The sequence below is a fragment of the Ctenopharyngodon idella genome, chromosome 5 (genome assembly GCF_019924925.1).
Source record: "Ctenopharyngodon idella isolate HZGC_01 chromosome 5, HZGC01, whole genome shotgun sequence".
Lineage (NCBI taxonomy): Eukaryota > Metazoa > Chordata > Actinopteri > Cypriniformes > Xenocyprididae > Ctenopharyngodon > Ctenopharyngodon idella.
Window position 1 is genome coordinate 15,314,273 of NC_067224.1, and position 24,920 is coordinate 15,339,192.

Sequence of the window (24,920 nt, forward strand, 5' to 3'; positions counted from 1 at the left end):
AATGTTTGCTTATTCATATGGTTGAATTGGATCATTGAAGGTCAGCAGCAAAGACATTGCTTAAAGTGAGATTAAATACAGAGTATATTTGTGTCATTTACAGTAACATTTAATTATTGCAGGTTTGTGTAATATTCAGAGTTTGCATTTGAACGTTTTTATTCATTTTGAGGAATAATAAATCTGTTTTTGTGCAAGTGAGATGAATAAATGCATGCTCACATTTAATCTAGAACTACAATATTGATCATGTTTACACAGCGTACAAACAGCTCTGCACCCGATTTCTCTCAACATGGACACAAAAGAGCTGCTAGTCAATAAATGAAAGAACAAAGTACTTGCGTTACTTATTTGAAAAAGTAACTCGGATATTTTGTTGTAAATTTAAAGTCCCCGTGAACCGGAAGTTGCAACCAACTTTACTTCAGTGTTGTGACATATTTCCAAGTGAAACAAAATATTGAATACGAGGTTGTAATGTGTTACTTTACTAGTTACTTGAAAAATCTGATTATGTAACTCACGTTACTTGTAATTTAATGTAATACTTACTTGTAATGTAAGTACCTCAACACTGGTGACTTGCATACATTATTCAAACTACAATAATTGTTGCCATGATGCCAAGTCTCTTTGCTAATGACTGCTATTTTGTTGACACAAACTCAAATATAAAAGAAATCTAAATTTAGAAGTTGGATCCTCAGAATGGAAAGTAATTCATGTTTTTGCTAATCAGAGGAAAAAAAGATTCAGTGAATAATTTATTGCATGCTCTAAAACATTCCATGATTCACCTCATAAAACATTTACAAGACATTTAGAACCTAAATATAAATTGCACTTACAATAAAAGCTCCTAAATTTAATAAATATTATATTTGTTTTATCAAGTCATTTATTTTCAATTACATTTAATATATCTAACCATTTATTTATTTATGTATTTAATCTCTGCAGGTTTGGTCCTCCATACACTGCTAGTTGGTCTGAAAGCAATGATTCTCCTATACGACTTATTGACTGCTCGCCAATTCGTTTTGATCGATTGTCACAAAACCGGTTCACTTGGTTCATTATAAAGATTCTTTAGATTCACAAAGATTCACGTGACATAGCTTATGTTACAGATAGTATTGGTAGGATATAACATGCGTAATCACAAAAAACTATCAAAAAGCGGCGTTTTAGCGATATTGAAGCAAACGAAAGCAACGAATGTCAACAACACCAACTTAAATTACTGTTGAACACTAATAAAAGTTGGAAAAACTGTAGGGTTTAACAGTTCTGTTACCTTGCTGAGCTTGCCGCCGAGCTCGTCCAGCAGCTCTGACTCCGGGTCCAAATCCTCATCTGAACCCGATGAGCTGCAGTCCGACATCAGGAAAGATTATGAAAAAATTCCGCGACCGTCCTGTTTTTAATTTTATCTAGATTGTGATATAAATTAAATAGTCATAACACCAATACTAGCTTTTAAATCGCTTAAGGTCTGAGGTAAAAAGTGCCAGGTGTAAAAGCCCATCCTACTCCAGTATCAAACCTCTGATCAAACTAATGACGACACGCAGCGACGAGTTCAATATATCGATAGAGTTTGTGTCTTCAGGGCCACGCACTTAATCCTTACTCTAAAGATTCACGTGACTAGTGTTGCAATAGAAGTAAAACATCAATACTGCACGTCTACAACAAACTGTGGGTCTGACACACACTGTCTGCTGTCGTCTGTACACACACGTTTCACGTTTGTCTTCTGGGTTTTAAAGTTTTGGCTTTTTAACATCACCCCCTTTCGGTAGCACGAAGTATTACAGAAACAATGTTTCATCTCCTCCACTTGTTTACCCCAGGATTGTGTCAAAAAATCACGTTCAAAAACAAAAAGAGTACACAATTATTATGTTTTCTGACATGGTACCATAATAATGTCATGGCATACTAAGTAAGAGCCATGTAAATACGATGGTATAAGGATAATATTATCATTTAATACCATGGTATGAATATCATCTGATGGCTGTGGAAAACCAGTAAGATCTAACAAAAACAGAGCAGACTGAAACAAATAAAGGACATAATTCATCTCAAGATTATATTTTTGCATAAAGAAAAGCAAGCATATTTGTACAATTTTATTTATAATTTATTATATGCATTATATTATTAAAATTATTTCTTTTTATTTTCTTATTTATTTGAGGATTTGTTCAAATATTGTATTTATTTTTATGAATTTTGCAGCACTTTGTGTTGCTTTTAATTAATTGGATTTGACTTGGTCTTTAAAGCTGGCATGAAACGGTTGTAATAGTCTTCTTTCCTATTGTGAGAGTGAAACAGCTTCTTGGACAAGAAGAAAAATATGTAGGGTGGGACTTAATTTTGTCCATCAGGAACTGATTGGTTTGTTGTGGATTGCTACTACTGTGATGTCATGTGAGTGACAGGTTGTCCCACCCTCATCATAAGGGAAGAGATGTCGCTGCAAGAGGGAGGGTAAGTTATTTTGAATAAAGATTACACATAAGTTAAAACTTAAATAAATAATGATGTGCATAGATAAAACATTTATAATAAATACTTCAAAATTCCATAAAAAAAGATTTGTCTATTTTGATTTTCATGGTGACTTATATAGATATATTTTTAAAAATCCTATCACTGTACCACCATAGTACTTCTAGGGTAGTGCCTTTATTTAAATAATTACATCCATATCTTTAAAAACATTAAAATCAGATCTTTAAAAGGTTATTTACAAGAAAAATAGAGTGCAATTATTTAAGCAACTGTAGTAATAATAGTAAGCTCTTTGTGATGCAAACTGTTTCAAGTACACTATCTGAGTAGCCTTGACTAAGGGGGCGTTTACACGACACCATTTTCAACTAAAAATGGAAAACTTTTTATGTTTTTAGGGGCCTGAAAACGCAAACATTTGAAAACGGGTTTCAAAGTGCAAGTTTTTGAAAACTATACTGTTAACATGTCCATGTAAATGACAAAAACGCAAATTTGTAAAAACTGTGATGTCATGCGCATTATGTGTTCAGTCTATAGTCATGTGGTATTTCTTTACAAAGTGACATCGCCAACTACTGGCCTGGCATGAATAATACAGCGTTTTTAGTCGTCTTCGCAGATGAACACGGATTGTTTTGACAACGTTGTCGTCTGTGCGCAACAAACGCAAAGGAAAAACTTTTCCGTTTTTAGTACATTGTTGTCATCTGAACGTACCCTTATGCAGACCACATTGTTCTTTTGTTCAGAATAGAAGCATGAATCGTCTGCGCTGATCATGGACACTTCTAAATCGAATGGTCAATCCAACCCTAATAGCCATTCCTCAATGTCTCTCTCATAGGACTTGGCATCTTTTTGCCAGTCAATATGCCATCGCAGGTTGGCTATGACCTGAGTGTAACTGTCCCCTAGACTTTTCTTCCATTGCAGAAACTGTTGCTTATTGTAGCGGTGAACACTTTGGGAGACACTGGGGTAGTCCAAAATTCTGCGTAACTGCTTGTCCAAGTCCTGACATACATCAGGAAAATGTGATGCAACATTTCTCAATTCTGATTCATCTTTGGACAAGTCTGTGGAAAGAACATTGAAATCATTAACTTAGGACAGCTGTGATATATAAAACATCATAACAGGAACATCACATCCTTGTTGTGCAGAATACTATGGCAAAAGAACATATGTTTGATTAGATATCTTCAGCATAACTATCATGAGAAAAAACGTACTAAAAAGCTGTGGAGGAACGGTCAAGCCATCTGCATATGTGATGTACTTCCACTCTGCAATCCTCAGCATATATGTAGAGGCGTTGGCATTGCAGCCATGATATTCACTGAGCACCCAGCCAGGATGAGGCTCAGCTGAATGAACACTGACCTCAGAAACCAGAGGGATCAGCGAGTGACCACTGAGACCCCCTGGCTGTGGAACACCAGCAAGATCTAACAAAAACACATACAGAGCAGATGGAAACAGATGAAAACAATTCCAGGGTATAATTCATCACAAATTCAAAAATTCTGAAACTTTTTTTTTTTTTTTGTTTGCATTTCTTATTTATAATTTGTTATATGTGTTATGTTATTAAAATTATATATTTTTATTTCCATTTTTCTTATTCATGTTTTTGAGAGAATCCTCTTATTCTCACCAAGGCTACATTTATTTGATCAAAAAGACAGTAAAAAACCTCGGCCTATAACAAAACAACATATTATATTAATACTAGTTCCCAGCCTTACCAAGCACAGAGGGAAATATGTCCACTAGTGATACAGGTAGAGTAATTTCAAAGCCAGACTTCACTCCTGGGCCCATTATAAGCAGAGGGACATGAGAGCTGCCCTCAAACATGGACATCTTATAGAACTGCCTGTGTTCCATGGCCAGATCCCCATGATCCGAAGTGAAGAGTACGACTGTCCTGTTCAGTAAGCCAGTGTCTCTGAGAGCAGCTATCACGTCACCTACAAACACAGAATGACAGTATGTCATTACATCAAATACAGTGACAAAACAGCACTTATAAATGCGTCTGGCTGCTTACCCAACATGCTGTCTGTTTCAGCACACATAGCATAGTAAAAGGCTCTTATGTTTTTGATCTCTTTTTCCGTGAAGTGGCCACTGCAATTTTTGGTGAAGGTGGAATAGAAATCCACAGGGTGCATATCTTCAAACCGCAACCACTTCGGAATAGACACTTGATCGTAAGAAACCTTCGAGAGAAAACACGATCAGTGTCACAGTAGCTCAGATAAACTTCCTGTGGGACTGACACTGTTATTAGTGTACCATGCTGTGGACAAAATTACAATTATAATGAACCAAAATATACAAACATAATATTGCGTATTTGTAATAGTGTTATTTTTAATATTATTTATATACTATTATAGTGTTAGTTAATATTTTGAATTAGCGCTTATTTTGAAATTTGAAATTTTAATTTTAGTAATTTTGTCATGTGCTTTTGTCATTTTTATTACTTTTTTAAAAAAAATATTTCTAATTTGAATTTAGATTTATTTTTATTTATTTTTCAGTTTCAGTAATTTTAGTTCTACAACTTGCAAAGCAACATTTCTACTTTTTTTTTACTTTGAGTTTAGGTTTTACATCTAAAATTTATAATTTAAGCTTTATTTCAAATACTGAAAACTATTTTTAATAGTTTTATTTAATAATTACACTTAACACTGATTAAAAGTGTGAATTGACCTGTTTTCTTAAAAATGTTGAGATGTACACAAATGTTTTACAAGTAAAAGTGTCACTCTTGGGATTTTACACTTGAAATTGTTAAACCAGGGTCATTTTTAACTGTGGGTAAACATAATCCTGGGTTATCCTGTTCACACTATTCATACTTTACCCTAAGACAGTAATTAATCTTGGGTTGACTGACATGTTTTAAGATTTCACACTCTACATTTATAAGCTCTGGGTTGACATCTTATTAACACATTTACGTTTATGTTTTAACACCTGCCTGTCCATTTGTGGAAATGTTACAGCATAAATCCACTGTCTTAAAGGGATAGTTCATGCAAAAATGAAAATTTTGTCATCATTTTCTCACCCTCCTGTATGAGTTTCTTTCTTCTGTTGAACGCAAAATAGGATATTCTGAAAAATGTGGGTAACCAGACAGTTGCTGGTTTAGAACAACCTGAGGGTGAGTAAATGATGACAGAATTTTAATTTTTGGGCGAACTATCCCTTTAAGTCTTCAGAAACAAATTCAAAAGACGACGACAAATTATCTTCACTACAAAGTGTAAAGAATTCCATTTTACTTTTGGTTTTACTTTTTCATGTTACTTTTGTCTGTCGCTATTTAATTGTTTCCCTATGAAACTGAATATAAACACACTGCATAAAAGTTTCTGCGATTGTAAAAAGTGCATGAATATTTTGAGACAAGCCTTGTTCACTATCTGATTCTCTGGATTCAAATCCCATGATTAAGTGCAGCCTAAATGTTTTAATCATCCAATTTGAATGAGATTCTAACATTTACAGATTTGGTGAGAACATGCAATAAATAATTTTTCTATTTATGAAGCTGTGGCATGCCAACTTGTGTTTGAGCACCTTCATTGAGCTTTTTGTCTAATTCTTGCTGAACATTTACACATTATCCATTCCTCCATTATATCAAGCAAAGCAACTCAAGCAACTTACCTTGTTTAGCCAATATGGGGAGGTGCGGAAGGTGGAACCCCCGGCTGTGGGTCCCAGGGAGTCTGTGCGGTACGGGTGGGGAAGATTCAGCCCCAGGTACAGTGCAAATGGCTGGGCGAGAGATGCAGCAGTGTGCCGGACCCACTGGACCGCAGCGTCAGTGATGTTCCAGTCTTTAGTCATTACCCTCTTTGTGGAGAGATCACCCACCAGTTCTGTGACCGGACGGCCCTCTTGTCTCAGCAGGAATGGAACGTCTCTGGTCCACGCCTCCACGCGATTACTAAACAACAGACAGGCGTTTATAGAGATCCTGAGTAACCACAAGTGTACTAGAAAGTGTTCAAATACATTTTGCCTTCATATGTATTGTTTTATCATTTTATAAAACATGTGTCCAAATACATTTTTGGGTCTACACAAGTGTCACCTGACAGAGTGATCTCCTGAAGTGTAGTCTAGTTTCCCCATGCTATGAGTATGGTATCCATTCTTTCCTAAGACGTCCATCCATGTAGTGGCATTGGGATCAAGACATTTATAGTTGTTCCAGGCCTGAGTCAAATGAACAAACTGTCCACTCCACATAGCTGCCAACACAAACAAACACTTAGGGACATCAATATGTTCATCACCATGTTTCTGTAATGTAGGTGCACAATAAATATCAATATACAGAGACTGACTAATACCCTACCTGCCCTTGAAGGACAGCAGATGGGTGAATTAGTATATGAGTTGAGAAAAACAGCACCCATTTCCCTCATGTAGTTGATGTAAGGCAGCTGTACAACTTTATTTCCTGGATGAAAAGTTAACCTGCCATCCTTCAGAAATAAGAAAACAAAAGTCATACAACACAGTTTGTGTCTTAAAACCTAGTGAATTGCCTACATAAGCGTTTACTTTCTAGTTAGCCAACTCTCTAGGTTTTGAAACACAGCCAGTATTTCTGCAAAGTTAAAACGACTGGGAAGTTAGTTAATGGGTACAGCTGACACGTGATTTAAAGTATTATAGTGTAAAATGAGTAACTTACGAAGGCATCAGACATGAACATGACTATGTTTGGTCTGTCATGTGATGTCCAGCTCGGATACATGCAGTGAGCGTTCATATGAAAAATCAACACTAATAACACACGGAACATGAGCATGTTTCTACATCCAGATGCCAGCAGAGTCTTAAAAACGACTTTTAAAGACGACGAAGGTTTGAAAATGAGACTTCTTTGCGTCTTCTCTCCTTAAGAAGCGATGACCGCTCTGCATATCCAATGAAATCCCACTATCACTGACATGTCCATTTACACATAACATTAGAAGGCCGTATTATGTCGGTTTAGTTTAGTTACTATTTTCCTCGAGTAATCTGTAATATGCAAGTTCATTTTTAAAGATATCCCTTCATCTTTTCCTTTTCCGTAAACAATCAGGTACAAATCGCCACCTACTGGACAACATTCAATACTGCCGTAGACAAAATTCATGAGTGATCTATGAAGGAAATGTATTGAATAATATAGGGTTAATTTAGGGTGACTGGGACACTTTTTGCCATTGAGATGAATTGTAAAAAGTGTCCCAATCAACCTGAATTCACCCTATAATTAATTATTTTGAATTTGATGTGAGTAGATTAAAACAATGGCCAGTAACATGCATACTGTATGCCTATCTGAGTGTGGTATAACCATACTTATTAGCAAATAATCAGAGTAATTAAAACTGCATGTAAACTGGAGTGAAGTGTTTATACACGGGTTTGCTTGTGTATTGAATATATAATGTTTAAATTGAAATGGTAACATTTTTTATATTGTAATAGTAAATCATAATTTCGTGGTTTTAAATTTTTGTAAGAAAAAAAAAAAATGCAGACTTGGTGAGCAGAGACTTCTTTCAAAACAATCAAAAACTATTACAGATAGAGAAAATATAGCAAAGAGAACAACACATACTACAACATGTTCTTTAATTTGCCACAGTGCAGCATTAAGAATATGGGAGGAAATGTGTTTAACAGCCATGATGTCACAGTGAAAATAATTATGTTCCTAAATTATGAAGAATTACTGTCTTTATGGTCCTAAATTTTATGCAATACATATTTTTTTTCTTCCTTTTGATTCTGGGTAAAATTAAATGTTGTTACATTCAGTTATGCATAATATGGTTGTCTCTTTCATTACATAGCCACATTCAGTCTTATATATAAAAAGTGGGTCACACTCATTGTATAAAAGAAACAAATCATCTTATTAATTAAATACAGAATTAATACAGAAGAACAATGCATTGTGGCAAAAGGCAGATTCTGAGAATTTAATCAAAGCAATTCGAGCACATGAAATGTTACAAGTAAACACACAGAATATATCCAGATAAACAGTTATTTCCACAGAAACTACTGCCATATCCTAGACAGCCCATTTTTCTGTCCTTAGTTCCAATTTTTTGACGAGACCCTTCCCGATGATGCGGAAATCCTGCAGGATGGCCTCTATGTTTGGCACTGTGGTTGCCACATCTCCGTTCACCTCCACACGGCGGGCATTCATTAGAGATGTCTGAGAACAGACAAAATCATAAGTCTTAATCTTAATTGCAAGTCAGCTGACTTAAATTCTGCCAACCCTAGTCAGGGTCATAGTAAATAAAAACGTAAAAAAAAAAAAAAAAAAAGAAAAAAAAAAAAAGAGGAACCTTGAAGGGTTGTGGCTCAAAGGCAGATGGCTTCCACAGCACTGCGATCACGGTTCCACCAAATGGGTCATTGAAAAACAGAGCCAGATCTCCAAATGCATCCTAAAAATCACAAGAGAACTGGTATAAGATGGATCTGACCTACAAGGGTATTTAAAAGTCTATCAAAGCATAATAGAAAAGATTCAGTAAAAGTGAATTAAAAATGACACAAACCCTGAGTTCAGAGAGATACAGTCGGACCGGATCATAGTCTATGACTGGCAGAGCTCCTCCTGAGGCGAGTGGGTTGCCACTATAGGTGCCTCGATGGTAGGTGATGGCAGGAGGATCCACAGCTTTAGCTAACAGAGGAACCTGCTGCGGAACGAGGTGGATCAGAACGTCATAAGCCTCCAGAGGAGGTCGAAATACCACCTAGAAAGAAAAAAAGGAAACAGTGAGGTTAAAGACAAAAAGATGACAGTTGCATAAATTTGCAGAACACAGGCTAAATATAGAGGAACTGACCCGGGCGTCCTGCTTTTGACTGGAGTCAATAAGATGCATCTCTAAAACACGCAAACTCTCTGCCGCCAGCATGACAGCACGCTGGAGCATCTGTGTGAAGGAGACAGCACCAGTTAGGTTTATTTACTGTACATATAACAAATCTATAACACAATTTGTCAAATACGGTAATTTAGAACACTACTTCATCTACAAACCTGCACAGAAGGAGCCTTTTTAGTCCACACAGAGACTTTCTTGTCATTGGGAGTGGCAATGAACATGGTGGGAAGAGATTCTCTAGAGGCCACAAAGTCATTCTTTATATCTGTGTGGTCAGCAGCTGAAAGAAAAGTACTCATTTTAGTATCCACAAATATTTTAGGGCACGCAAAGACAATTAGTCCTGCTACTAGTCATTGTGCTAGTACTGTGTCGACTAGTCGTGGATCAAATGACTTCAGTTGTTCTACAGCAGGAGGAAAAATCTTTGGTCCAAGTGTAGCTGTGAGACATTATATTAAAGTGGTAAAAAAGTGAATTAAGCATTTTAGTTTAGTTTTTTATTTTTTTTGGAAGAAATCAATACTTTTATTCAGCAAGTGAAAGACATTTTATTTTACAAAAGATTTCTGTGGAATAAATGCTGTTCTTTTGAACTTTCCATTCAACAAAGCGTCCTGAAAAAAAAAAAAAAAAAAAAAGCGGTTTCCACAAAAATATTAAGCAGCACAACAGTTTTCAACTTTGATACTATTAAGACATTTTTCTTGAGCACTAAATCAGAAACTTTTGAATGGTAGACTACATTAGAAAAAAAAAAAATGTTAAAAGTGAGCCATGGCCATCTAAGGCCATTTTCAGACCTGTAGATCTTTTGCTTTGTTCCAAAATAGGGACTTCATTTGTTACAATGTTGCATTTTCTTCCTGGTTCGGCTCGCTTTCACAAAGCAACATGTCAAAGTGTACCAAAATGTGTTTATGCAAGTTACATGTGACTAAAACCGTCCTCTTAATGGTCTGTGTGATTCATCAGGATTGACAAGTTCGCTCCACGAACATGTTGTGGCTTATGTGTAACTGTCCACACACACAAACGCTATACGAATGTAGCCTATATAATGCGGTTAGAGCTCGAAGCAAGGCTTCGTCGGGACTGCATTCTTGCAATACACGGAGAAGAGAACACAACATATTAAGAAGAAGCGCTCTTTGGTTTTCAACTTTGATAACTAATGTGCTCACTCACAGAATCAGATACTGCTGCTTTTTATATAACACATTTGCTGTTATGAATTATGATACAGGCCAAGGCCACCTCGTTCAGGCGATCTCGGAGCGATTGTTTTGGTGCAGATCCGAGTGCGATTGCTGTGTTCATATTTGCCTAAACGAACCAAACTAAGTGAGAAAACGCACCAGGATTCGAAACAAACGCTCCAAACGAGCCAGGTATGAAAGCACCCTAAGGTGGTCTGAGTTCATCAACCACCCTACAATGAATCAAGTGGCGCTCCAAACAGTTCAAAACATGAATGAGTAGCTGGACATAAGTTTTCTTTGTTCCTCTCCCATGCAGAAATGCCAGAAACAGTAAATAAAACAGAAACTGCATTCATATAAAGGTAAGACCCGCTGACTAGTTCACAACTTTTCTGAAAGATTTGTAAAAAATTTGTAGTCAAGCAAGCCCTAAACAAATCAAAGGTGAAGCTTACCTGTGAGTTTCCCATTTAGGTTAACTATCAGGGGATTGTTTTTCCAGTCAAATGTGGAAATCAAATGAAGGAAGCGAAGGAACCCCACCTGAGGAGAACTGGAATAGGTGTGGCGTCACTATACATGTATACAATACAACAGTGAATAAATAAATGAACCAGAGAGCCATATTACCTTGGTAGAGTGAAGGGCGCAGGATGTAGGAAAAGCGAAGCCACCAACAGGTCAGCTGCTTCCTCTCGGATATATTCCAAAAGGAACTGAGATGCCAGCCAACGCTTAGCCAGGCGGCACACAACACCAAAACACCCATGCTGCTGCTGGAGCCTAACATGTAACATGTCAAGTTATCTATTCATCTAAACAAGCCACTTGCCAAAATAAGGCCAAACCAAACGAGTGTATCGTGCATGTATAAGTATGTGTGTTGTACCCATGCAAGGTGCTGTTTAGGAAAGGTTTGTGCTGGGTCTCCAGCTCCAGCGCCTGGGCCTCAGCGTTGTCCCTGTATATCAGCATTCCCTCAGGGGTCAGGCTTTCCCTCAGGATCTGCGGTTCTCTGTGATAGGCCACCTGGATTCGGAAGGCTAGCCCATCCTGAACGGATACATACATAAAGTATGATGAAATAATGTGCTTGTAACTCCATTGTGACAAAATATTATTACTATCATAAATGTGAAAAACAACAGCAACATGAATAAAAGTGCACACATTACCTTGCTCACATCCAGGTAGGTGGGTGTTGCATTACATTTGTATTGGTGGTGTTTGCAAAGCAGTTCTCCCAAGCAGATGTGAAAGGCTGCTTTGATGTGGCGTATTGCCAGGTGCTCACTGGGCCATTTTCCACTTCCCTCCATATGAACAATGACTAGAAAAACAAATGAAAAAAGGGGATGAAAGATAACAGCATATTCATGCATAACTCTTATCTGTGGAGCTGCACTCAAAACATGAACATCAAAAACCAAATAGAGTGCTTCAGGAATGAGTCCTAAAACCCAGAAAATGACCCACTTGCAGTTTCATAGTATCAAAGTCAATGCATTTTTTGAATGGTTTACATGCCTGAAATATAAGGTCTGTGGTTAACACAAGCTCAAGATAGTTTCACATTTTATTCTACAACACGTTTTATTCTACATCAGTAATACCCCTTGTGATTTTTTTTTTAAGGGTTAGTTCACCCAAAAATGAAATTACTCACCCTGTCGTTCCACACCCATAAAACCTTCGTTCATCTTCAGAACACAAATTAAGATAATTTGATGAAATCCAAGGTTTTTTTTTATTCCTCATAGAAAGCAATGTAATTACCATCATTCAAGGTCCAGAAAGGTATTAAAGACGTCATTAAAATAGTCCATGTGACTACAGTGGTTCAACCTTAATGTTGCGAAGCGACGAGAATACTTTTTGTGCGCAAAAACAAAACAAAAATAACAACTTTATTCAACAATTTCTTCACTACCCTGTCAAACTTGTATGCAGTTGACACAGTGAATGCAGTTCAGCACTTCCATGTTTACGTCCGGACGCCGGCTCAGTATTGGCCGGCTCCTGCGTCAGCATCACTTGCATGCGTTGTGCCGTTCACGTGAACAGGCGTCGGCCAATACTGAGTCGGCGTTCTGACATAGAACCTGGAAGCACTGCAACGAAAACAGCATAAGAGAATGACAGGGGAGAGACAAATTTGTTGAATAAAGTTGTTTTTGTTTTTGCACAAAAAAAGTTATTCTTGTCGCTTTATAACATTAAGGTTGAACCACTGCAGTCACATTATTTAAACAATGTTTTTACTACTTTTCAGGACCTTGATTGTGATAATTTTGTTGCTTTCTATTGAGGATTAAAAAAAAAAAAAAACCTTGGATTTCATCAAAAATATTTTAAAGGGTTAGTTCACCCAAAAATTGTCATTAATTACTCATTCCACACCCGTAAAACCTTTGTTCATCTTCGGAACACAAATTAAGATATGAGGGTGAGTAATTAATGACAGAATTTTTGGGTGAACTAACCATTTAAAGCTTTCAATGTCTTGAAAAAGGTGGTTGCTAAAAACCGGCTAAATAGGACTAGAGAGGTTGGCGATATTAAACGTCATCATGCCAAACAGTAAAACGCATCTACTCACTAGTCCACTTTTACAGTTTCATTGTGTTTATACTCCTGTTCTTGCAAACTACTCTAACTCAGACTTTCCTACTCTAACTTTGGCTTTTTTCTTCTGTAAATTGCATTTAGGCTTCAAAATTCATGCAAGTTATGACAATCGGTGAAGATTATTTTGATGAACAAAATGTCTAAGAAACAAACTTTTGTTGGTCACAGAGCTTATTTTCTGCAATAATTCTAAAAGTAAATTAAAAAAAAAATCCTATAGGTTTGATACTGAACAAATATATCATCCCTGTAGCAATATGCAGTGAGCAGAAGCATTTTAAAGTGATAAGAAAATTGTGTCAAATCTCATGTCGTTCCAAACCTTTATGACGTTCTTTCTTACATGGAATAAGAAAGTTGAACTTCTAAAGTATATCCTAGCCACTCTATTTCATATAATGAAAGTGAATGAGGGTCAGACTGGTTTGGAACATAAGAATTATGAAAAACCAAAAGACAAAACGAAAAAAAATACCTTTAATAGGGGTGATGTAATAAGGGCAAGGTTTGTCCTCCTGTGGCACTAACCCGAGACGGTTCTTCTTTTTGTCAAAAAAACTATAGTTCAGCTTCACAGGAACTGGTGGGAAAACCTGCAGAGGACAAATGAGGAAAAACAGAAAAATTAAGTGATATACTTGAATACATCACACAACTGAATATATCTAGGAGGTGGCTGACCTGTGTATATCTCAAGGCCTGGTGGGCACCCTGCACTGATGTAATAGACAGTGGCAGCCCCTCCAACTGCCAGAGCTTCCTGCTCAGATCATCATAAGCCTGAACCACCTTCAGACTCTCCTCCTCTCCTGTAGTGCAGATCTGGGTGACAAAAATATCAATGTGAGCTTGTGCAGATAAAGCAACCCATTTATCAATTTTCACACACATTTAATGAGTAGTACGTTCACTTTTATGAAGTACCTCTTTGTTAACTTTGATGATATCATCCAGATGTCCACCAACAAATCTCACACATGATTCAGGGATATCGGCATGACTAAAATGAGAGAAAATTGCAAATAACATGATAATGTTATTTATGCAAAAATGTGTCAGAGAAAAACTTATAAAAACAAAAAATATTATGCCAACAATAAAAAGAAACTAAATGTTCCACAGTACCACCTTGACATAAATATTCAATTAGATTCTGATTTAGATCTTAATTTGATTTGACTCAAATTCATTTCGGTATATTTCAGTAATAGTATCCATTTTCAATGTGTTATTTTATTTTAGTATTATTTATATACTATTATAGTATTATTCGTAGTAAACAATAGTTATTATTTATAAATTTTTTGAATTGAGCTTTTAATTTTTTAATTTTTATTTTTTTATTTTTTATACTAAGTTTTAGCTGTTTTGTCATGTGCTTTTGTCATTTGCATTACTTTAATATTTCCATAATAATACATTCTATAATAATATTTTGATTTATTTTATTTTAATTTTATGACCACTGGCAACAGGATGTAGTTGTGTCCATCGACACGACAAAGCTGAGATATGTTTAACTTTATGCAAATGAAGATCGACAAACAATAGGAGTGAAGTCAGTGACCTGAATGGTTTCGTGAACCCAGATGGACCAGCGCTTGTGCTTTCGCTGCAGATAAATAATCACGATGGCAAAGACCCATATCTTTAATATTATGCATTTATGTACCGATTCTGTTTATATTTAGGCTTTTCCTTCTAAAATGTTTGTTTGTAGAGGCAAGAATCAACATGGAGTAACATCCGTGAATGTCGTTCACAAACGTTATCAGGCAACCAGTAGTGAGAACGCCCACTAGCGACCTGACCACCAGCCACTGGTAGTGTGAATGCAGCATACCACTTTTATTGCACTTTTAGAGAGTGTACTTAAGTTGAGTAATATAATGGCTAGAACAGAGACGTACAGCTGTAGTAGGTAAGTGATGATCTCCAGTAGAATGAGTCTCCGCTGACAGGTGGAGTTCCCTGACCACAGCACTGCCTCAGTGATGGCTCCATCTTGGAAGCGCCGCAACTCTGAGCGAGAGCCCCACATCTGCCTGAACTCAGCTGCCTTGAAACACCAACAACAGAGAGGGTGTTTGGACACTGCTACAGAACTATAAGACACTTACACAGACATCTGTGCACATGTGGGCTAGTTTACCTTGGGGTTATCTGCTGGCGGTCCTCTCTCAAGAACAGAGAGAGCACGTTCAAGGTTCAGCATCAAACCAATGCTCAAAGGTGGCTGGTCCTTATGTTTAGGAGGTGCACTGTCCACCGGCCACTGCAAAAATAATTTACACACATTAAAACAATGCATTCAGACTGTTTAGGAATGCTTTAATTGGTAAAATAGCCAATCTGATCATTAAAAGAGGCATGTAGTGGCAATTTAATGAATGTACCTCAGGGTCTTGAGGGAGTGAGTGTGCCAGAAGGTAGATCCTTTCTCCAAGCCCTCGCTGCAAGAGGGACAAAATGAAGGGAAGTGCACTAAGGACGTAGTTCCCGCTGTGGTCCATGAGCTCATTCAGGAGTGAAAGCTTTTTACAAGAGGCTTGCAAATTCACCAGCTCACTCAGTCTGAGAATGAGAGAGGGAAAGAGTGTTCGGAAAAACATCAATTTAATAACACATGAATAGCAGGTTTGTGTTAAAGGACACTTACTGAAAGACATTGTCATATGTTCTGATCATGGCTTTGGACGTCATGAGCAGAGCATGGAAGCCGTCTATTGTCGGATCATCCCAGAACTTCAGCGAGAGTGATGCCTCATGCTGGATCTGAAACAAATCAGAAACATTTGGATTATGGCTGTCAACCGATTAAACTTTCAATTTCAATACTTTTATCAAATTAATTAAATATATTATAAAGTGTTATTTTAGTATTATTAATATATTATTATTGTTTGTTTTAGTAATTCATTTTATTTTTAGTTTGTCATTTTGTTGTTGTTTTTTTTGTTTGTCATTTTCATAATTGTATTTAGTTTTATAACTTTTGTTTAGTTTAAGTTATTATTTTATTTTAGTTTTATTTCAATTAACTACTTTTTTTTTATTATTTTAGTTAACGATAATAACACTGCCCTAAATAAAGATATTTCAATAGCATTACATTATTTTGGCAGACAAGCAAATCTTTGACTACAATAGTGGACTGCTGGTAAGACAATCTCATTACAGTTTTTATGTACAGGTCAAGGGGCCTTTATTTAAAAACTTTTTACACTTAAATAACATTACATTTACATTAAATGCCAATTCTATAAACTGAAGTCTGTAAGTGAACATCACATTATCACTGAGCTAAAGTGATACTACATCAGAGCTCACCTGTTTGTAGGTAAATGCTGTCATGTCTGCAAGCAGATTGAGATGCCCAGATGGGTCCACAAAGACCACAGAGAAAGCTGCATGGAACTCCTGCAGTGAGGGCTAAAGCAGGAGAAAAGTGAAAGGCATGGTGATGCAAAAAAGACAAAACAGGTTATTAAAAAAAAAAAAAAAAAAAAACCTTCTGCTCACCGCCTTTGAGTCTGGGTTTTTAGCCAAGGTGATACCGTTCTCTGTCAGATCTGTGGAAGCTGAAAATGTGAAATGATGAAGCAGATGATTAAGCTGATTAATACAGTTCAATAACCACCATAGTAACAGGTTATAAAAAGCAGTTATACTATGACCTCTCTTACCAAAGAAGTGCATTGCATTCCTGAACAGCTGGTAGGCATTCATGCTTTTGCCCACTTTGTGTGTGGACAGAAGATAAGCAATTAACATTGATGCATGGAAGCCGCAAAAACAACCTGCACCCTAAAGAGGTGACAGAAACAGTATTTATTAAACAGAATTTGTGATCCGTTTATTCCTTTTATCTGACTGCACAAAAACGACATTTGTATCTTAAAAAAAAGTCTTTATATATAAAAGCGCTGTAAAAAGATTAATCACATCCAAAATAAAACTGTATTTACATAAAATGTGTGTACTGTGTATATTTATTATGTATATATAAATACACATACATAAATGTATATATTTAAGAATTATATATACACAGTATCTCACAAAAGTGAGTACACCCCTCACATTTCAGCAACTATTTTAGTATATCTTCTCAAGAGACAATACTATAGAAATGAAACTTGTAAATACTTTAGAGTAATCAATGTGCTGCTTGTATAGTAGTACAGATTTACAGTCCTCTAAAAATAACTCAACATACAGCCATTACTGTCTAAATAACTGGCAACAAAAGTGAGTACACCTTAAGTGATAACAGCTCTACATCTTTTAACCATGCAAAGCCACATGTCCTATTCATCATGTTCATATTTTTGTCTGCTTGATAGGACCATACAAATTTGTGTATCTTGTATTAGAGCAGATAAAATTTGATATTTGAGCACAATTCTCTCATACTGATCACTGGATGTTCATCATGGCACCTCATGGCAAAGAACTGTCTGAGGATTTGAGAATTAGAATTGTTGCTCTCCACAAAGATGGCCTAGGCTATAAGAAGATCGGTAACACCCTGATACTGAGTTACAGTACAGTGGCCAGGGTCATAGAGAGGTTTTCTAAGACGGGTTCCACTCGGAACAGGCCTCGCAAGGGTCGATCAAAGTAGTTGAGTTCTCATGCTGTGCGTCAGGTGCAGAAGCTGGCTTCAAAAAACAGACGCGTGAGTGCTGCCAGCATTGCTTTAGAGGTTGCAGAAGCGGAAGATCAGCTTGTCAGTGCTCAGACCATACGCCGCACACTGCAACAAGTCGGTTTGCATGGCCGTCGTCCCAGAAGGAAGCCTCTTCTGAAGCTGGCTCACAAGAAAGCCCGCAAACAGTTTGCTAAAGACAACCTGTCCTGTGCATGAATTCCCAGGTGAAAAAAAAAAAGTATACTTCCATAATGTACTTAAAGTGCCCTATTTTTGCGCGCTAATTTTGTGCTTAATATACTAAAAGTTCTTCTTTAGTACCTCTTAAGATAATCTTAAGAACATCTAAGTGTACTCAACTGTGCTATTTTGAGACACCATGAAATATGAACTAAATTGTGCTATTAATATACTATCCCTATATTTAAAAAATGTATTTAGTTACCACTTATAGTATACTTGAAACCATAGTGTACTACAAGTGGTAACTAAATACATTTTTTAAATACAGTTCATATTTCATGGTGTCTCAAAATAGCACAGTTGAGTACACTTAGATGTTCTTAAGATTATCTTAAGAAGTACTAAAGAAGAACTTTTAGTATATTAAGTACAAAATTAGTGCGCAAAAATAAAGCACTTTAAGTACATTATAGAAATGTACTTTTTTTTCACCTGGGTTACTGGAACCATGTCCTGTGGTCTGATGAGACTAAGATAAACTTGTTTGGCTCAGATGGTGTCCAGCATGTGTGGTGAAGCCCTGGTGAGAAGTACCAAGAAAACTGTCTTGCCTACAGTCAAGCATGGAGGTGGTACCATCATGGTCTGGGGCTGCATGAGTGCTGCTGGTACTGGGGAGCTCTGCTTCATTGAGGGAAACATGGATTCCAACATGTACTGTGACATTCTCAAGCAGAACATGATGCTCTCCCTTCAGAAACAGCAGTTTTCCAACACGATAATGACCCCAAACACACCGCCAAGATGACATCTGCCTTGCTGAGGAAGCTGAAGGTGAAGGCGATGGAGTGGCCAAATATGTCTCCAGACCTGAACCCTATTGAGCACCTGTGGGGCATCCTCAAGCGGAAGGTGGAGAAGCACCATGTGTCTAACATCCAGCAGCTCCGTGATGTCATTATGGAGGAGTGGAAGAGGATCCCAGCAACAACCTGTGCAGCTCTGGTGAACTCCATGCCCAGGAGGATTAAAGCAGTACTAAATAACAATGGTGCTCACACAAAATATTGACACTTTGGACACAGTTTTGACATGTTCACTGTACTCACTTTTGTTGCCAGTTATTTATACAATAATGGCTGTATGTTGAGTTATTTATAGAGGACAGTAAATATGAACTATACAAGCAGCACATTGACTACTCTAAAGTATATCCAATTTTCATTTCTATAGTATTGTCCCTTGAGAACATATAATAAAATGGTTGCTGAAATGTGAGGGGTTTTACTAATATATATATATATATATATATATATATATATATATATATATATATATATATATATATATATATATATATATATATATATATATATATATATAAACTAATGGATGGAATAAAAAAGGGCTAGTGCATGATGAATAAAATGGTATAAACAGTGAAGTATAATGTACATGTACTTGTATTATTTTGAATTTAAATATTTTGTTTTATAAAAGGTCATACAACAAGATAAATCATTCCAACAGGTTGTCACTTATTCTATTCACGTCACTACTTTGATATCAATGTAGGTAATAAATGACATGTGCATACAGAAATAATGTGGTCTTACCTGGTCCAGTTCTCTCTGTCTCAGCCACACTTTGAGGAGGGCCACACCCTCTCCAAAAGCAGGACACTGTGCGCTGATGGCCGACAGGAACTGAAGATGTGACAGTGGGAGATGATCTCCAAGAACTGTGCTGTTATAATGAGGAGTAGCAGGCTCACTGCTCTCTGCATGATAAAAATGACAGAAAAATCTTATGACATGACAGTATGTGTGCTGCCTTAGTCATGAAATGACTCATCTCAGAAAGTTCCTCATTACCTTGCTGCTTATTGGCAACACCTGTAAACCACTCAGTCCTGATGTTGTTCTTCTGAGGATGAAAGCGGCTAGGTTTGAGGAAGTCCGGAGGAGGAATGGCATGAATCCGCAATGTGACCTTACTGCTGTCTTTACCTAAAGGTCAAACACAAAGGTTACTTGATCATTTTAGTTTGAAGCAATGATGAAAAAACAGGCTTTTTTTTCTTCACAGGGTCGCTTCTATTAATGTACTCCAAACACCAAAAGAAAATAGTCTGCTAAACAGCAATTAACTTGGAAGCCAAAATGATGTGAGCAGATAATAACAGTACTAGACACAGTACGTGCACGTCCATGTAAATTGCTTTGGCATGAAAGCATTTGAAAGTAAATGTGATGCACACTTTGAAGAAGCTAATGAGTGTCACAAGCTACTATTTGAAAAATTGTACCTGGGGGTTTGAGAAGTAGGACTGGGCGAAGTCGGTTGCCATGGAGACAAGAGTAGTTCAGTGAACCCACAGCCTCTGAGAAGCAGAGTTGCTGTGCCAGGCCAGCCAGATACAGTGCTCGCTTTCGTGGGTACCGCTGGTTAATGGCATCCATTGGGTGCAAAATAGACTTCAAAGAGAAGATAAACCATATTATAACAGAATGAATTAATACACAATAGTTTTAGACCAGAGGTCTTCACCCCTGCTCCTGGACTCACTGTCCTGCAGAGTTTAGTTCCAACCCTAATCAAACACACCTGAAGCAGCTACAAAAGCTCTTCAGGATCGCTTGAAAACACAAAGGCAGGTATGCTGAAGCAGGTTGGAAATAAACTTTGTATTATATTATATTATATTATATTATATATATATATATATATACACACACACACACACACAGGTGCTGGTCATATAATTAGAATATCATCAAAAAGTTGATTTATTTCACTAATTCCATTCAAAAAGTGAAACTTGTATATATTATTCATTCATTACACACAGACTGAAATATTTCAAATGTTTATTTCTTTTAATTTTGATGATTATAACTGACAACTAAGGAAAATCCCAAATTCAGTATCTCAGAAAATTAGAATATTGTGAAAAGGTTCAATATTGAAGACACCTGGTGCCACACTCTAATCAGCTAATTAACTCAAAACACCTGCAAAGGCCTTTAAATGGTCTTTCAGTCTAGTTCTGTAGGCTACACAATCATAGGGAAGACTGCTGACTTGACAGTTGTCCAAAAGACGACCATTGACACCGTGCACAAGGAGGGCAAGACACAAAATGTCATTGCAAAAGAAGCTGGCTGTTCAGATAATAGAGAGGCGAAGGGAAGGAAAAGATGTGGTAGAAAAAAAGTGTACAAGCAATAGGGATAACCGCACCCTGGAGAGGATTGTGAAACAAAACCCATTCAAAAATGTGGGGGAGATTCACAAAGAGTGGACTGCAGCTGGAGTCAGTGCTTCAAGAACCACTACGCACAGAGGTATGCAAGACATGGGTTTCATTCCTTGTGTCAAGCCACTCTTGAACAACAGACAGCGTCAGAAGTGTCTCGCCTGGGCTAAAGACAAAAAGGACTGGACTGCTGCTGAGTGGTCCAAAGTTATGTTCTCTGATGAAAGTAAATTTTGCATTTCCTTTGGAAATCAGGGTCCCAGAGTCTAAAGGAAGAGAGGAGATGCACACAATCCACGTTGCTTGAAGTCCAGTGTAAAGTTTCCACAGTCAGTGATGGTTTGGGGTGCCATGTCATCTGCTGGTGTTGGTCCACTGTGTTTTCTGAGGTCCAAGGTCGACGCAGCCGTATACCAGGAAGTTTTAGAGCACTTCATGCTTCCTGCTGCTGACCAACTTTATGGAGATGCAGATTTCATTTTCCAACAGGACTTGGCACCTGCACACAGTGCCAAACCTACCAGTACCTGGTTTAAAGACCATGGTATCCCTGTTCTTAATTGGCCAGCAAACTCGCCTGACCTGAACCCCATAGAAAATCTATGTGGTATTGTGAAGAGGAAGATGCGATATGCCAGACCCAACAATGCAGAAGAGCTGAAGGCCACTATCAGAGCAACCTGGGCTCTTATAACACCTGAGCAGTGCCACAGACTGATCGACTCCATGCCACGCCGCATTGCTGCAGTAATTCAGGCAAAAGGAGCCATAACTAAGTATTGAGTGCTGTACATGCTCATACTTTTCAGTTGGCCAAGATTTCTAAAAATCCTTTCTTTGTATTGGTCTTAAGTAATATTCTAATTTTCTGAGATGCTGAATTTGGGATTTTCCTTAGTTGTCAGTTATAATCATCAAAATAAAAAGAAATAAACATTTGAAATATATCAGTCTGTGTGTAATGAATGAATATAATATACAAGTTTCACTTTTTGAATGGAATTAGTGAAATAAATCAACTTTTTGATGATATTCTAATTATATGACCAGCACCTGTGTGTGTGTGTGTGTGTGTGTGTATGTATATATATATATATATATATATTTGGCTGATAATTTAAAGTCATTATTGTGTTGAATGAGAAAAGTATCAAATCGAAATTACAAAAAATAGCTTTAGAAAGAAATATTTTATTTGATTCAACACAAGAGTTTATTACACAAACGTTTAGGCTACAACGGCCATTAGTTTTTTGTTTTGTTTTGTTTTTAAGAGGCTGCATCTGAATTGGTATTTAGATATATTTACAGACCAAAACAGTTTGGTTACCAACATTCTTTAAAAGATCTTCATGTTCCATAAAAGAAAGAGAGTGATACAGGTTTGAAATGACATGAGGTGAGAAAATGTAAATAAACAGAATTTTAATTTTTGGGTAAACTATCCCCGAAATATATTAATTATTTTTTTAGTAAAGTGAATCTCTAAAAAAGAAACAAAAAACTGCCAGTAGGTGGCAGTAAATGTCTAAATGAGTAAATCACTGAGTCATTCATTCATTCGATTCATTCATACTATCCATCCTAAATAGCATGTGACATTAGTAATATTCAACACTATTTCGGGCAGATAGGGTGGATAGTATGCAAATCGGGAAGCAGTGTTTATGAATAATCCATTGAATCATTGGTTCACGTGACTGATTAACTCAATATGCGAATTCATTTGAAAACGAAACACTGCTGTGTGTTGCTTGGAGATGCACAACAGTTCTGCTCTAGCTTTATAGGTAATATTTTATAAAAAAATCAGACGATATTGTGTCTAAAATATAACACAATATTAACTTCTTATTTATTGAACGGTTGTATAAAATCACATTTGCACTCATGCTTTTCGGGACAAAAAAAGGCACTCATGTGATATTGCGCTCCTTGAGTGATATAAAATAATACAAAGGCATTTTTGTAAACAGAAGATGACCTACTAAGGTCTCGGGTGGGAGCTTAAATCATTTTATTCTTGTTATTTTTCAATGACTAATTAATTAAATTAATGTGTTAAATCAACTAATATATATATATATATATATATATATATATATATATATATATATATATATATATATATATATATATATACACACACACACACATACACACACACACACACACACACACACACACACACACACAGACAGATAGATCCTAGAACGATGGGAGGATAGATGCTAGATAGAGAGAAAGAGAGAGAGAGAAATATGCTGCATACACAGCACAGTTGTTTTGGAGGATATAACTTACAGCTGGAATAGTGACAGCCAAGTCCACAATGACTCTGGGTTTGATACAGGTCCCCAGGGGATAACTGCCCACCACGTTGATCGATGCAGGAGGCTCCATGTGAAATTTGCCTTTTGCTGTAGGCGGGACAAGGAGGAATGGGACTTCAACACCTGGCAACCATGAAAGGTCATCCAACTAGAGAGAAGGAGAATGCTAATAAGAAAATGATGTTGACAGCTACCATAGAGATCAATAAAAAAAATCAGCGCTGATGCTACTGATGATAATGTAAATGCTTCACAAATTTCTGACCTCCACAACTTCAGTTTCAGGCACAGACTGCAGGAAATCTGTAACCTCCTTCACAAAAGAGTCCACCAGCTTCTTCCTGTACTCACTAAGAGACACTTCTTTCAGCAGTTCCTCCATCTGAACATCAACAATATGAATCAGTGATAAGTAAAGCTGAATATATTATTATAATGCCCATATTCTCATACACTGATAAATAATCCACAGTGAGTTAACAGCCATGTCATGCAGTAAGCAGCTCACTGAGCAATCAGTGAGCCGACTAGATGAGACAGTAAAATATGCATGTGATTTCTGACCTGCATTTTCAATATGCTGCAGTGGAAGAGATTTTCTGCTTCTTTCAGCTGGTTGAGCTCTTCCACTGTGGGGGCTTTGTACAGCTCCTTTTTGGACAGCTTGAGTGGCCGTAAGACCCCAGCATCTGAGACTGTGTCCTTTGCCTTTCGCTTGGGGTCCTCAGACTGTTTTGAACTCTTTTTCTCTTTTCCTTCTTCATTCTGAATGTTATCTGGTTCTTCCATCTGTTGAAAGGGATGTTACGGTTGTTATTACTCTTCAATAAAGATTTAAAACACTTTCTGTATATGCATTTACTGAACTAAAAAAAGTAAAGGTTTGAATATTTTTAAACTAATTTGCAGAAGTGGTGTATTTTGGTAATGCAGCTTTGCTAAGTAAAATTATAAAACAAATGCCTGGCACCAAACTTTACGAACCTTTTCTTCAGTTAATGACGATTCCTTCCACTTTTTCTTCATTTTGACAGAAATTGCAGTAAGCTTTTAGAAGCGTAAATACAATAACTCATTAATTTACAATTTCTTCTGAATCAACGCGTCGCTCACATGGGGAACACATGGGACACACTAAACCAGGACTAAATTCGTGAGTTTACTGATTGGTCCGTGTGC

At 36.9% G+C, this 24,920-nt stretch overlaps 3 protein-coding genes across 3 annotated transcripts in view; all 3 read right to left on the minus strand.

Moving 5' to 3' along the window:
- Window positions 1–1,772, minus strand: part of cert1a (ceramide transporter 1a) — a 32,890-nt gene extending 31,118 nt beyond the window's left edge. Inside the window, 1 exon segment of the mRNA XM_051892840.1 lies at window positions 1,301–1,772. Within this exon segment, the coding sequence (XP_051748800.1) occupies window positions 1,301–1,387 (87 nt within the window). The 5' untranslated portion in view covers window positions 1,388–1,772.
- Window positions 1,773–2,683: 911 nt separating this feature from the next.
- On the minus strand, window positions 2,684–7,689 carry arsk (arylsulfatase family, member K). Its single transcript, XM_051892841.1, has 8 exons — window positions 7,265–7,689; window positions 6,923–7,052; window positions 6,656–6,815; window positions 6,226–6,508; window positions 4,586–4,757; window positions 4,281–4,505; window positions 3,765–3,980; window positions 2,684–3,608 (listed from the first exon to the last, which is right to left on the minus strand). Exons 1-8 carry the CDS (start codon window positions 7,379–7,381, stop codon window positions 3,334–3,336), a joined length of 1,578 nt encoding a protein of 525 aa, XP_051748801.1. The 5' UTR covers window positions 7,382–7,689; the 3' UTR covers window positions 2,684–3,333.
- A 493-nt stretch (window positions 7,690–8,182) lies between these two features.
- On the minus strand, window positions 8,183–24,899 carry nol6 (nucleolar protein 6 (RNA-associated)). The gene is made up of 26 exons (XM_051892837.1): window positions 24,726–24,899; window positions 24,306–24,530; window positions 24,007–24,123; window positions 23,713–23,889; window positions 20,458–20,626; window positions 20,024–20,158; window positions 19,766–19,929; window positions 16,999–17,119; window positions 16,835–16,893; window positions 16,643–16,744; window positions 15,972–16,087; window positions 15,709–15,886; window positions 15,465–15,587; window positions 15,223–15,371; window positions 14,237–14,312; window positions 13,994–14,134; window positions 13,788–13,905; window positions 11,860–12,014; window positions 11,574–11,737; window positions 11,315–11,467; window positions 11,140–11,237; window positions 9,638–9,762; window positions 9,441–9,530; window positions 9,147–9,347; window positions 8,931–9,032; window positions 8,183–8,794 (listed from the first exon to the last, which is right to left on the minus strand). The coding sequence occupies exons 1-26, from the start codon at window positions 24,765–24,767 to the stop codon at window positions 8,645–8,647; spliced, it is 3,450 nt and encodes a 1,149-aa protein (XP_051748797.1). The 5' UTR covers window positions 24,768–24,899; the 3' UTR covers window positions 8,183–8,644.
- Between the last annotated feature and the right edge of the window lie 21 nt (window positions 24,900–24,920).